This window comes from Thamnophis elegans, chromosome 13 (assembly GCF_009769535.1).
Source record: "Thamnophis elegans isolate rThaEle1 chromosome 13, rThaEle1.pri, whole genome shotgun sequence".
NCBI classification, from domain to species: domain Eukaryota; kingdom Metazoa; phylum Chordata; class Lepidosauria; order Squamata; family Colubridae; genus Thamnophis; species Thamnophis elegans.
In genome coordinates, this window is record NC_045553.1 from 30,141,788 (window position 1) to 30,155,508 (window position 13,721).

The 13,721-nt window shown below is 42.1% G+C and overlaps 1 protein-coding gene across 1 annotated transcript in view; it reads left to right on the forward strand.

The window, feature by feature from the left end:
* Positions 1-13,721, forward strand: part of DPYSL2 (dihydropyrimidinase like 2) — a 67,187-nt gene that overhangs the window by 24,825 nt on the left and 28,641 nt on the right. The window contains exons 4-7 of the mRNA XM_032229582.1: positions 7,032-7,196; positions 9,000-9,061; positions 10,627-10,707; positions 12,756-12,824. Coding sequence (XP_032085473.1) covers positions 7,032-7,196; positions 9,000-9,061; positions 10,627-10,707; positions 12,756-12,824 — 377 coding nt within the window. The remainder of the gene's footprint in view (positions 1-7,031; positions 7,197-8,999; positions 9,062-10,626; positions 10,708-12,755; positions 12,825-13,721) is intronic.

Here is a 13,721-nt window from a genome sequence, read left to right on the forward strand (position 1 = left end):
TTTGCTAGTGGAATTCTTAAATTTCATTTTCTTCCTATGCTGAAGCTTAATGAAAGGATTCTTTCACTCCCCCACCCCCAGTCTCTCTCTCTCTGGGAGTGTCTCTTTCCCTCTCTCTGTTGTGTGTGTTATTTTACAGGAAAGAAAATGAATATGAATACACAATCTGGTGCAATTCATGGCTATATTAATTGCATCAATCATCTCTAAGCTTTATTATTGTTATTATTATTATTTTTAAAGCAAGCATATAATGTTTCAGTGTGGCCTATTGGCAGCTGCACATAAAAACACGTAGATAAACTAACAGAGGGCAGCCTTGTTGTCTCGTTTGCTATAATGCCTGTTTTGGTTTGGACTTTTGGGGAAAAATATATATATATATATCTAGAACTGATGAATCTTTTTCAAGCGAGAACAAAAAGAAACAAAAGTTCATTGCGAGAATTTATTTGTTTAGTTATGGGACCATTCATATGTGAGCAACTGACACAATATGAGATTGAATGCTGAACATCAATGTAAAACATAAATTCAAGTACCATTAGGAATAGCAACCAGTAATGATTGGGAAGAATGGGGTGGACACGTGTCATCGTGTGATCTGTTCCTTACGCCTTTTAGGTTTGTTTGGATTGAACTGAAAAAAATTGCTTATGGCTGTTTTTCACACTTACGACCATTGCAGCATCCACATGGTCAAAATTCAGAGGCTTGGCAATTGACTCCTATTTATGACATTTCTGGGATCATGGGATCAACTTTTTGCGACCTTCTGAGAAGCAAGTCAATGGGGAAGCCAAACCGGCTTAACAACCGTGGTACTAACTTAACAATCTCGAAAATGCAGTTTTGAGGAGTTTTAAGTGTTTGATATATATGCAGATAGAGGGGAAGAAATGAAGGTAGTGACACAATATGAGATTGAATGCTGAACATCAGTGTAAAACATAAATTCAAGTACCATTAGGAATAGCAACCAGTGATGATTGGGAAGAATGGGGTAGACACGTATCATCGTGTGATCTGTTCCTTATGCCTTTTAAGTTTGTTTGGATTGCTTCGATTTTGTTTTTCCAATAATGGTTGCAAGGCCTTCCTATATTCATTCATCCTAGCTACAGGATGTTATTATTATGTTATTATTCTTGCTTTTGAATACAGGTAGTCCTTGAATTAACAGCCATTTATTTAGTGACTGTTCAAAGTCTCAACAGCACTGGGGGGAAAATGACTTAGGACAGTTTTTCACACTGACAACAATTGCAGCATCCCCATGGTCAAGTAATCAAAATCCGGGCACTTGGCAAGTAGCATGTATTTAAGATAGTTGCACTCTCCTGGGCCATGTGGGGGTCACCATTTGCAACCTTCCCAGCTGGTTTCCGACAAGCAGAGTCAATGGGGAAGCCAGTTTTGCTTAATGACCACATATTTTGCTTGGTTCCACCACAAATCCACTAAGCCCTTATCCACGGAGACATAAGCGCAAAGACTAATTCGCGCCGTTCTAAGCGCTAAGGAAAAACGCGACCCTACCGCGATGACATAATCACGGAGGGCAAATCCGCGCATTCCCAAGCACTCAGTACCCTAAACCTAACTCTAAACCTAACCCTAACCCTAACCCTAACCCTAACCCTAAACCTAACCCTAAACCTAACCCTAAAACAAACCCTAAAACAAACCCCTAAACCTAATCCTAACCCTTACCTTAATTGAAATCGGCTTTCTGCCGCGGCGCCGTTTTAAAGCGCCCTTCTGTTGCCGCGCTGTTGTCGCGGCGGTGATGACGTGCGATGATGTCGTCGCGGCTTTAGCGACGCGCTTATGTCTCCGTGGATAAGGGCTTCGCGGTTTTGTCGTGCCACGATTTTGCTTAACAACTGGAGTGATTTGCTTAACAACTGTGGCAAAAAAGGTCACAAAAGGGAGCAAAACCCTCCCCCCCCTCCGGCTCCATGCCATCCTATTTAGGCACGTTTTCAAGCCAAAGCGCATGTGCAGAAGGCTGAGCACATGCGTGGATGGGGCTCTTGGGCTCACATTTGCGAATTGGTAGGAAAAGTAAGTGAATACCACCCCTCTCCAGGACTACTTGTAATGTCCTTTATGCAGGGCCGGATTTAGATGAAAAGAGGCCCTAGGCTATTCCACTTATGAGGCCCTTTCACTTCCCATTTTTAAGTTTGTAAATTGCATGAGAGACAATAAAATACATCATTACTGTGATATATATCAATATATATATAGCTGGCCTCCCGACGGAGGGCGGCTCTGCTCTGTGGCAAAGGCAGCGAGGCCAGCCGCCTCCCCTGCTGCGCTCAGCTGCCCGTCTCGGCCCCCTCGCCCTCAGCTGTCTGGCCGCTGGTGGGCTCCGCGTCAACGGAGCGACTACTGGGAGCGGCCGCGCCTCTCGCCCGACCGCCGGTGCCGGGAACATGGGCGGGCTCCCCAACTGCCGCGGCGCTGGAACGATCTTAACCAATACATTTTTATGTTTGTTTATTAGTCATATGCGTAGAATTTCTCCTTATTTTCAGTTCAGTGTTTTAGTGTTCACTGTTTTTAGAATGGTGTAATTTTAATTTTGCTAACAATTTGAATGTAGAGGCCCTAGGCTGAAGCCTAGTTAGCCTATAGGAAAATCCGGCCCTGCTTTTATGAGGAACAATGAAATCTTGAACCTAAATCTACACCTGGAATACTGCATCCCGTTTTGGTCATCACATTACAAAAAAGATATTGAGACTTTGGAAAAAGTGCAAAGAAGAGCAACTAAGATTATGAATAGCCTGGAGACAAAAATATGAAGAAAAGTTGCAGCATTTGCTTTTGGCTAGTCTAGAGAAAAGAAGGACTTGAGGAGACATGATAGCATCATTCCAGTATTTGAGAGGTTGCCACGAAGAGGAGGTGGTCAACTTATATTCCAAAGCACCAGAGGGCAGGACAAGAAAGAATGGATGGAAAATAATCAAGGAGAGAAGCAACCTGGAATTAAGGAGAAACTTCATAACAGTAAGAACTTTGCTCCTAGAAGCTTTGAAGAAGAGACTGGACAGTCACTTGTCTGAAATTGCATAGGGTCTCTTGCTTGAACAGGGGTTTTGACTAGAAGACCTCCAAGGTCCCTTCCAGCTCTATTCTGATTGATTGATTTAAGTGATGGTTTCAGATGGGTTTTGCAGGGCTGTGTAAGGTGACCATGTCCAAGCCTTGTGGATTGTTGTGGTGGGAAAGAAAGAGAGTACCCAGATCATGAGAATCACATCCTGACATCTGGCAGGGAAGCGATAGTTGAATATTTATCCATTGTCTCTGTTTCCGGAGCTCCACTGGGACCTGGTTAATTGGTTGTTTATTTTATACTAGCCTGTTCCATTGAGAAGCAGGACATTATCTGCCCATGTATTATGTAGGAGATGTTCATGCAGAGCTTTGGACAAGCAAAAGATCATTCCTCCTGTTGTTTTCTCCCTGGACTACAGAAAGCATTTCCCATAGATGATGATGATGATGTTGATATCTCCCCCTCCCTCCCTCCCTCCCTCCCTCCCTCCCTCTCTTTCTCTCTCTCTCTCTCTCACACACACACACACACTGGAACCATCGTATCCCACCTCAGATTATTGGAATATCTGTATTAGTCTTAGTTGTTAGGATTGGGTGCTTCTGATTTTAAAACCATTTGATTACAGGTAGTCCTTGACGTACAACAGTTCATTTAGTGACCGTGTCAAGAGCACTGAAAAAAATTGCTTATGGCTGTTTTTCACACTTACGACCATTGCAGCATCCACATGGTCAAAATTCAGAGGCTTGGCAATTGACTCCTATTTATGACATTTCTGGGATCATGGGATCAACTTTTTGCAACCTTCTGAGAAGCAAGTCAATGGGGAAGCCAAACCGGTTTAACAACCGTGATACTAACTTAACAATCTCCAAAATGCAGTTTTAAGGAGTTTTAAGTGTTTGATATATATGCAAATAGAGGGGAAGAAATGAAGGTAGTGACAGATTTTATTTTCCTGGGCTCCAAGATTACCACAAATGGGGACTGCAACCAAGACCCTTGCTCCTGGGGAGGAAAGATAGACAGCATACTAAAAAGCAGAGACATTACCCTGCCAACAAAAGTGTATATAGACAAGGCTACAAGGTTTTCCCTGTTGCAATGGATGGCTGTGAAGGTTGGACCTTAAGAAAGGCTGAGCACCAAAGAATGGAGGCCTTTGAACTCTGGTGCTGGAGAAGACACCTGCGAGTCCCTTGGACTGCAAGGCGATCCAACCGGACAGTCCTAGAGGAGATCAACCCTGACTGCTCTTTAGAAGGCCAGATCCTGAAGAGGAAACTCAAATACTTTGGCCACCTAATGAGAAGGAAGGACTCACTGGCGAAGAGCCCAATGCTGGGAAAGATTGAGGGTAAAACAAGAAGGGGACAACAGAGAATGAGATGGCTGGATGGAGTCACCGTAGCAGTAGGCATGAGCTTAAATGGACTCCAGAGGATGGTAGAGGGCAGGAAGGCCTGGAGGAACATTGTCCATGGCGCTGCAATGGGTCGGACATGACTTCGCAACTAAACAACAACATAAATGCAATGTTGAAAATTGAATTGGTGCTCCAAATATTACACTACACCCCCACAGCTATACTACATTTGATTTTAGCCAAAAGTTGAAAAGGGAATTTTTCCAGAAAAATTTGAAACAGTTGACAAATGGGCAAATCTGATTTTGGCTGACCAGCACATTCTTGTGACTAACATCACTGCTAAGGCCAGTTTTCAGAAAGAACTTTTTTCTTCGGTCCTACCTGGAGAAGTTGGAGATTGAACCCAAGACCTTTAGCAACACAGTGCACAAATTATTTCCCTCTATTAGGCAAGGCTCCACTGGGGTCTTGAGGGAGCATTTGGGGACAGACTGAGATATGTAGAAGGCAGGATAGGATAGGTGGGAAATAGATTAGAAACTAATATGTATATACAGAATTAAAGGGCAATGCAGAATAGTTCAAACTTGGATCTAACAGTCTTCCATCCGTTGCAGAAATGGAGAAGGTCCATTCCATGGGTATCAGTCGGTCCATGGATTCTCATACACCTTTCCATGTTAGTCCATCTTCCCAAGGATTTTGTGATGTGCATTGTCCATTCCAGAACATTCTGAAAACTCAGAAATATGGTCAACAGGTTCATCTTCATCATTGTTTCCTAAAAGTTGAAATTCAAAGCATGTTCCTTATGACTCTAGAATTAGTAAATAGCCATTGAGCATGGTATCAATGGGTCGCCCAAACATCCATGAACTTGCCCATTCTCCTTTGAAGACCAAGAGAATGATAGATTTACAATCATTTTGGGAATAAATTCCATAATGTATTGCATAATGTAAAAAACAAGTCCATCCTTGAGTTCTCTAGTGAGATTTCTCCCTGTCTTCAAGGTCCATTTCCTACCACTGATGGTGAGAACTAACTCTTAATTTGCAGTGCCTGCAATAGTAATAGAAGGTGGTTGAGATTTAAGGAGAGAACAATTTCTCACCTTCAAACTGAAGCACTGTAGACAGATCAGTCCATCCTTGGAGTTGTCCCAAAGGTGACAAGAGGCAACTGAACTTTGTTTTTCCTTGAAGATGTTTTGCTTCTCATCCAAGAAGCTTCTTACACAGTCAGAACTGAGGAACTGAAGGCATTTCTTGGATGAGAAGTGAAACGTCTTCAAGGAAAACCAAATAAAGTTCATTTGCCTCTTGAGAAGGCATCTTTGGGACAACCATGACCTGGATGACTGAGAATCTCCATAGATACCCTGGAAGTTGAATTGACTGAATTGATTCCTCATCTCTAATCCTGATGCTCCAAGTTCCTAAAGACTTCAAGAACTTTAATGTCTGCTTTTCTTGTAGAATTTGATTTGTGTAATACCTAAACCTGTTTTGCAAATAATCTATTATTTTTCATGAATAGCTGGCATCTGACTGAGCTGGCATCATACATAATGCTTCTCTTGGCTTAATGCTGCCTTGAACTGTCTCAGAAGCCCAGTATAATGTCTGAGAAGATCCATTGTTCTTCTTCCAGAGTCTTTTGCTCTTTTTAATACTTTTGTTTTGTTGTTTTGTTTATTTTTATGATTTTTTGAAGTTACAGCTGCTTTGAATATTATTAATAAGATTAAGATTTGAGGGATTTTTTAAAAAAATTAAAAGCCATATGGTCAGCTTGGAAAAGAGAAAGCTTGATGGTCTGTTACAAAAACATGGATTTTACACAGTCTAGATTTTGATGGCTTGGTAAGCAGGACAATTTTCACATTGCTTAGTGATAGCATTTCAAAACAAATCTCACCCGGCTCAAGGTTGACTCAGCCTTCCATCCTTCCTCGGTGGGTAAAATGAGGACTCAAATTGTTGGGGACAATATGCTGAGTCTGTAAACTACTTAGAGATGGCTGTAAACCACTATGGAGTGGTATATAAGCCTAAATGCTATTGCTATAGTGTAGTAATCAAAATTCAATGCAGTATTCCAAGTGGGGTTGCAATCATTAAACAAGGACTGTGTATGTAGTTAAATGAGGACCTCCTGCTCCTTTTGGCTTCCTGCCTGCTTCCTCATTGACACTGTTTGTGGGAAGCCATCAGAGAATATAGGAAATCACAATCAGATTGCATGGATGTTGCAATAGTCAAAATTAAGAGGGCCCATTATAAGTACCACTTGTTCAGTGCCATTGTAACTTTGGACAGTTGCTGAAGAAACTGTCGTAATCCGAGAACTAACTGTACATGCTGTTCTGTCCTCTGAACGTTTTCATCTTCTTCAGTTCCCGGAATCCTTGAGCCATGATACCTACTGTCTGTTGGGTATAGAGTTTTTAGAGATTTCTCCAATGCATCTGGTGGCAGGAATAGAAGCTCTGCCATCATCCCCTTCGTTTTCATTTAGAATCCTGAGACTTTAAACCTTGAAAGTGCATTAACCGTTGGACACATGTCCCTTTTCTTTCTTTAGTTGATCATGTTGTTCCGGAGCCCGGCACCAGTTTGATTTCTGCATTTGATCAGTGGCGAGAATGGGCTGACAGCAAGTCCTGCTGCGATTACTCTTTGCACGTGGACATCACAGAGTGGCACAAAGGAGTTCAAGAGGAGATGGAAGCTCTGATTAAAGATCATGGTAAGTCTTGGAAAAACCTTCTGAGTACTTGCACAAAAGTCATGTTCTAGGCTAGTGCCAAGTGGTCTGTGTCCCAGTTGTTATCTAAAAATGTACTTTCCAGTTTCTCTTGGTAGGAGAATTTCCCCTTGCTCAAATTGGGATGAATCAACATGGGGACATTATAAAGTAGCGATGAACTTTTGACTGAATGGCTGTGATCTAGTTTACTTTGATTCCAACATTTAGCCAGCAGCTGTGACTGGCCACCTTCAGAGGGCAGAGTTGGTTGCTTTGTGGGGTGCCTCTCAGCAGCTCACAGGAGGAGAGGTTGTGTTACTGACAGGTACATCACATTGTAGCTCGCTTTGCCTCTGAAGATGCCAGTCAGATGCCAGCTGCTGGTGAAATGTCAGAACTAAAGAAAATTAGACCACAGCCATTCAACCCCAAAACTCATTATTGCCTCACTGATGCCAGCTGTAAAAGCCTACAAAATAAAACAATAAGTGAAATTATTCCAGGCTTAGAGTTAACAATAATAGTTAATGCTACACAAAGTTGTGTTGGGGCAGTGGTTAGAATGCAGTATTGCAGGCTATTTCATTGCTCACTGCTAGGAGTTCGATTCTGACCAGCTCAAAGTTGGCTGAGCCTTCCATCTTTCTGAGGTTGGTAAAATGAGGACCCGGATTGTTGGGGGTAATATGTTAACTCTGTTAACCACTTAGAGTGGGCTGTAAAGAATATGAAGCGGAATATAAGTCTTAAGTGCTATCGCGATTGCTCCTTGAAACAAACCATTTCAGGATGGAATGTATAAAAACTCCAAATAATTTGTTTCACTCTCCCCTTCTTTTTTCCCCACATATCCTCCCGACCCATTCTATGCCTTCTGAAAACATTAGTTTTCCAGTTGAGAAGGTAACCATTGAGTTTTGTTCAAGCATGTGTGTATCTTCCTCTTGCATTTAAGCTTGAGGGTCTCTTAAAAACTGTTGATGCCTTCCTTTTGAACATGGATGAAGGTTTGGGTTGCATGTGGACACGTGGCTAATTTATCCCGCTGTCAGGAGTGTGATGTGGCAGCAACTGCTGGATACCGTAGAACGTAGCTGCGGCAGTTGAGTGTCTTCTGAAAAGAATGGCTTTGCACTTTCTGCAGAAGAAGTCTTGCTTCATGATTGTCACTGGTTGGGGTGATTCCAGGAGGCGTTGATGTGCTTTGGTTAGGAAACAAAGGCAGAGAACATAACAGCTCCATCAGTTGATAACAGTTTTATGAGGTGATGCCTACATGTGAAAAACAACCTTGTGTTTGTTTCCACCTCTCTAGTATTATGAACTGGTGCATATTAGAAATAATATATTATTATGAGCCGAGGTGGCACAGTGGTTAGAATGCAGTCCTGCAGGCTACTTCAGCTGACTGCCAGCTGCAGTTCAGCAGTTCAAATCTCACCAGACTCAAGGTTGACTCAGCCTTTCATCCTTCCGGGGTGGGTAAAATGAGGACCCAGATTGTTGGAGCAAGAGGCTGACTTTGTAAACCGCTTAGAGAGGGCTGTAAAGAGAGCACTATAAAGCAGTATATAAAAGTCCTAGTGCTATTATGGGATAGGATTTTCCCAGGCCATAGAAACTGACTGGTGTTCTCCACACTTGTTGGAGGTCAGTTTGTACAATTCTATATCCAGTGGAAGTTGCATTTGAAAATGACTGATGGATACCAGGCTAAAGATACACTCCCATCATTGCTAATCTTATGTGTAGATTCCTCTGTAAACGGACTGGGGATTCATTTTCAGTCTCTCTTTCTAATAGGAGTCAATTCCTTCTTGGTGTATATGGCTTTCAAGGACCATTTTCAGCTAACAGATTCTCAGGTAAGACTGCTGCTGAGCAGGTTCTGAGCATTGCATTTCTACTTTAATCCTGGGCTGCTACTGGTTGTATTCCACAGTATAACTGGCTTTGTGAGAGCTGGACAAACAAGACTATCCTATTCCCAAACTAAGAAGTAGACAAAAATGGGTTGGCTGTTTCTTGAACCAACTTGTGTCGAGGAATTTGGCAGCTCCCTGCAGCTGGGCTGGAAGCAAATGCTTCTTGAGTAGCAAGTACAACATTGTGATTTGTACTAGTAGGTGGAGCTTTTTAAAAAACAAAACAAAAACCTTCCCACCCAACCACATTCCTTTTCTTTTTCTCCAGTGTTTTCAATGGGATGATAAGTTGAATTCTGGCAGTGAAATCAAAACACAACTTTCCTTATTCCTATCAGTCAGAATTTAATGCATGCAAAGATACTTGGACAAAATTCTGGAAATGATTTCTCCATTAACGTACAACAATGACCACCTTTCTTTTTCTTCTTCTTTTTCTTCGGTTTCTCTCCTTATGAAGACAACTTCAATTTCTTTTTTTTCTTTTTTCCTCTCCTAGATTCATTGGGAATCGGGTGGAAATTTAATTATAAATAAATAGATGAACAACCTTCTAAATACTTTCTCTTTCGGCTCACTGGACCACTCTTTTATTCTAGATCAGCCTTCTCAACCCAGCTTCTTTCAGTTACGGATGGAAGTGTATCTCCCCAAGTTGTGTTGGAATTGTAGGGATTGAGGTCAATCATTTGAGTGGATCTAAATTTCCACCCAAATGGACTTGGACTGCTGGAGGGCAGCAGCAGAACAACATTGCTTATGTATTAAATTTTTGACTCATCATTAACCAGAGTTTTCCGGATTCTTTTGCTTGTAGGCATGTGTATGAAACAAGATGACCTTTGAGCCATTTTAGCAAGGTTAATATATGCTTTTAATTTAATTAGCTATTAGCCTAGAGCCTTTACTGCCGAGCTGATTGTGTCAGCACTATAGTTTCAAATCCTCCCTTGCCTTTGGTACTTGAGTCCAACCTTTGGAGAACATTTTCTTTCCAGCGGAACCTACTACATTCTTATCTAACAATATTTTAAATAATATTGCAATAATAACTTGCCAGTCTGTGGAAGAACTATGGTATAAATTGAAAATATCCATACTGGGCCCTGCCTTTTTAGAGTTTTGGTATTACTTAACACTGATTTGGCCAGAATAAGATTGTTGAATGGGTTTCCAAAAATCCAGTATAGATTTGATGTTGCTGAAGAAGAATGTAAATCAAGGGGAAAATGATTTATACAACAACTTTAAGTAGCTTTTTGTGGTTGATAGGAATTGGGGGAAAAATAATGTAGAGCTAGACAGCATCACATTTATTTTAGTCATAAATATTTTTTTCCCTAAGTCTGAAAATCCCTGGATATTGTCCAAATAAACACAGAATTGAGTTCAGTGACCTTTAAAAGACTTTGAACTTTGAGAGTAGGAATCTGAGCTCATCAAGTAACATGGAGCAGATTGGGAAGTAGTTCAGGAAAATGCATGTTTTCTCTTTTACTCAACAGATTTATGAGGTCCTGAGCGTAATCCGCGACATTGGTGCAATAGCTCAAGTCCATGCTGAGAATGGAGACATCATAGCAGAGGTAACTCCTGCTTGCAGTCCTGTTAGTAGTGTTTCCAAATGTGTTTATTACACATGGGATTCAAACTTGGGCCATACAGTTTGCAAAGCGTGTTAAAAAAAATGGTGCATTAGAAGAAGAAAATTGCCTGAAATATATTTCATCGGACAAACCTGCTTGCAGAAATGAATCTATTGTGAGAATTACATTAAAAAATCCAAATAGTAGAAGAAATGTATGTGCTATTAATACTCTTGTGTCTGCTTGATTGTTTGCAATCTTTTAATGGGCAAAACAGTGCATTGTAGGGCAACAATTTTTGAATCGGTGTGCCTCAAATGAGCTAACTTTACATAATGCTTCTGAAATCCAGGATCTATGACTTACGTGCGATTGAAATTTGGCAAAGCTATGGCTGCTTCAGTGCTGCCACGTTGCAGTCACGCGACTGTCCTTTCCAGAGCTCCCTGCCAGCTTCCTACAAGGAAAGTCAGTGGGGAAGCCGGCAGGAAGCCAGAAGCTTCCCCTCCTGCTGCTTTTTTGTCTGCCTGTGGTCGTTCTGGTTCAGCCTTTAGGTAAGGAAATATCTCAGACAATGACCCCATGGTTGCCGGTTGCCTCGTGTGTAATTAAAAGTAAACTGACTTTAAACGAATATTACAATAAATTGTAAACTTCGTGAGAAATGGCAGAGCGGACAGTTAGACCAGCGATGGCAAACCTTTTTTGGCTCGTGTGCCACAGGTGGGGGAGCGCAGGGGGTCGTGCACAGGCATGCCACACCCATAATGCAATGCGTGACACTCCATCCCCCGGTGTGCATGCGTGCATGACAGGCGCTCTCTCCCATTTTTTGCATGCTTTTTTCACCCTCCCCAGGCTCCAGAAGCTTTATAGGAGCCTCGGGAAGGCGAAAACAGCCTCCCCGTCCCCCCGGAGGCCCTTCGGAGGCTTCAGGAACTTCCCTGAAGCCTCTGGAGCGCAAAAAAATGGCCCTACGGGCAAACCAGAAGTTTGGGAATAGACTTCCGGTTTGCTCGTAGGGCTGGTTTAAGCCCTCTGGAGCCTTCAGGGGCCTTCCGGAGGCTTCCCTTAAGGTTCCAGAGGACAAAAAACAGGGTGGGTTGTACTAGATGACCTACAAGGTCCCTTCCAACTCTGTTAATCTGTTACTAGTGGAAGCTAGATTTTCCAAGAATTCTGAACTAGGTCCTCTAGCTCCACTCTAGTAGAAGGTCTTCTGTCAACTTGGCCAATTTCTAGGCAGGGTTCATATACCATGCTCAACCCTAGATGGCAGACTACAATTGCCCTAGTGACAAACTTTTCACCCCAAACGAGGAAACCATAAGATAGTTTAATGGGATGGTCCGGTCCACACAACACGCTAAGATTATGATTAACAATATTCCGAATCACAGAGCGCACAACCAACCCTCTTTTAACCTAACCAAGATGTTCTCCAGTTGGGACTTCCTTACTGGGATTAAAAAGTGCAAGCATCCCATGTTTGTATTCTTGCATTAGTCCTATGTACTTGCTCATGTTTGAGCCGAGGTGGTGCAATGGTTAGGGTGCAGTACTGCAGGCCACTTCAGATGACTGTTATCTGCAGTTCAGCGGTTCTAATCTCACCGGCTCAAGGTTGACTCAGCCTTCCATCCTTCCGAGGTGGGTGAAATGAGAACCCAGACTGTGGGGGCGATATGCTGACTCTGTAAACCGCTTAGAGAGGGTTGAAAGCCCTATGAAGCGGTATATAAGTCTAACTGCTATTGCTGTTACTATATCATTTATTTCTTGTTAGTCGAGCTCCTGAACGGCCAACCTATGGCACACGTGCCACAGGTGGCACGCGGAGCCATTTGTCAGGGCGTGTCACTTCCAGTTTGCTCGTAGGGCCGTTTTTAGTCCTCCGGAGCCTTCAGGGAACCCTACACTGTTTTTGACCAATGGCAGCCCATTCTCTCCAGTGATGAAGCTCCCACAACTTCTGAAGGCAACTTCTGTTCCATGGATTGATTGATAGTAAAATAAGTTTGATCTGTGCTCTTTTTCCTATTCCTTAGGAGCAGCAAAGGATCTTGGAACTGGGGATCACTGGCCCTGAAGGACATGTTCTGAGCAGGCCTGAAGAAGTGAGTGCATTATAAAATGTTTAGCTTGTTCCTTGGTTTTAATTGCATTTCAGAGAGCCAGCAGCACTGATGAAGCATTGCATCCTCAATTCAAGTATTTGTATTCTCTATTTAGTGGTCTCTAGATAGAAAACTCCCTTGTATTTTATATGCACAAGGTTTGTGGGTAAAACTCTTGCATATTTGAGGTTTTTAATAGTGCTGAGCAAGTAATTTTTTCCCCCCTACAAGGTATCACTGAATGTGTTAAAAGAAAATTAACATTAGAAACTCTTTCACAATAGAACTCTTTCAAAAATAAATGAGTAAAGTATTCTTTCACTTATTTAGTGCTAGATTCACTTTTTCACCGTATAAGCCTTTCCCACAGCCACTTCCATATTTTCTAACCCAAAGGAAACTTGGTTCTTCTGGCCCTCAAACAGTTCTTGGATGGATTCCCTTCCCTTGGAGACATGCAGAAGAGTAATCCAATTTCTTTGGTGACAGATGGAGAATTTCAGAAGGTCGTTTTATGTCCAAGAAGGAGGAGAAGAACGCTCTGAAAGATGGTTGAATAACTCCTGAGTGTAGATGTTTTGATTTTCTGTATTTCAAAAACAAGATTGGAAAAGAATTTAATGTGAAATCTGGAAATGTTGCTGCTGCTGGACCTTGTAAATAGTAGCAACTAAGGACATAAACCACTAAGTTCCAGAGGAAGAACATTCCATATCTGGAACAGAACAGTTTGTTCCTATTTAATACTGATCTACATAGGCTAAGAAGCAGGGGTGAAATGCTACCAGTTCGCTCAAACCGATAGTAAAAAATGCTAACGGTTCAGGCGTACTGGTATTTCTGACGATCAGCTGTGATGCGTGATTTATATTAGTTTAGAATTGTCAAAATTTCCTG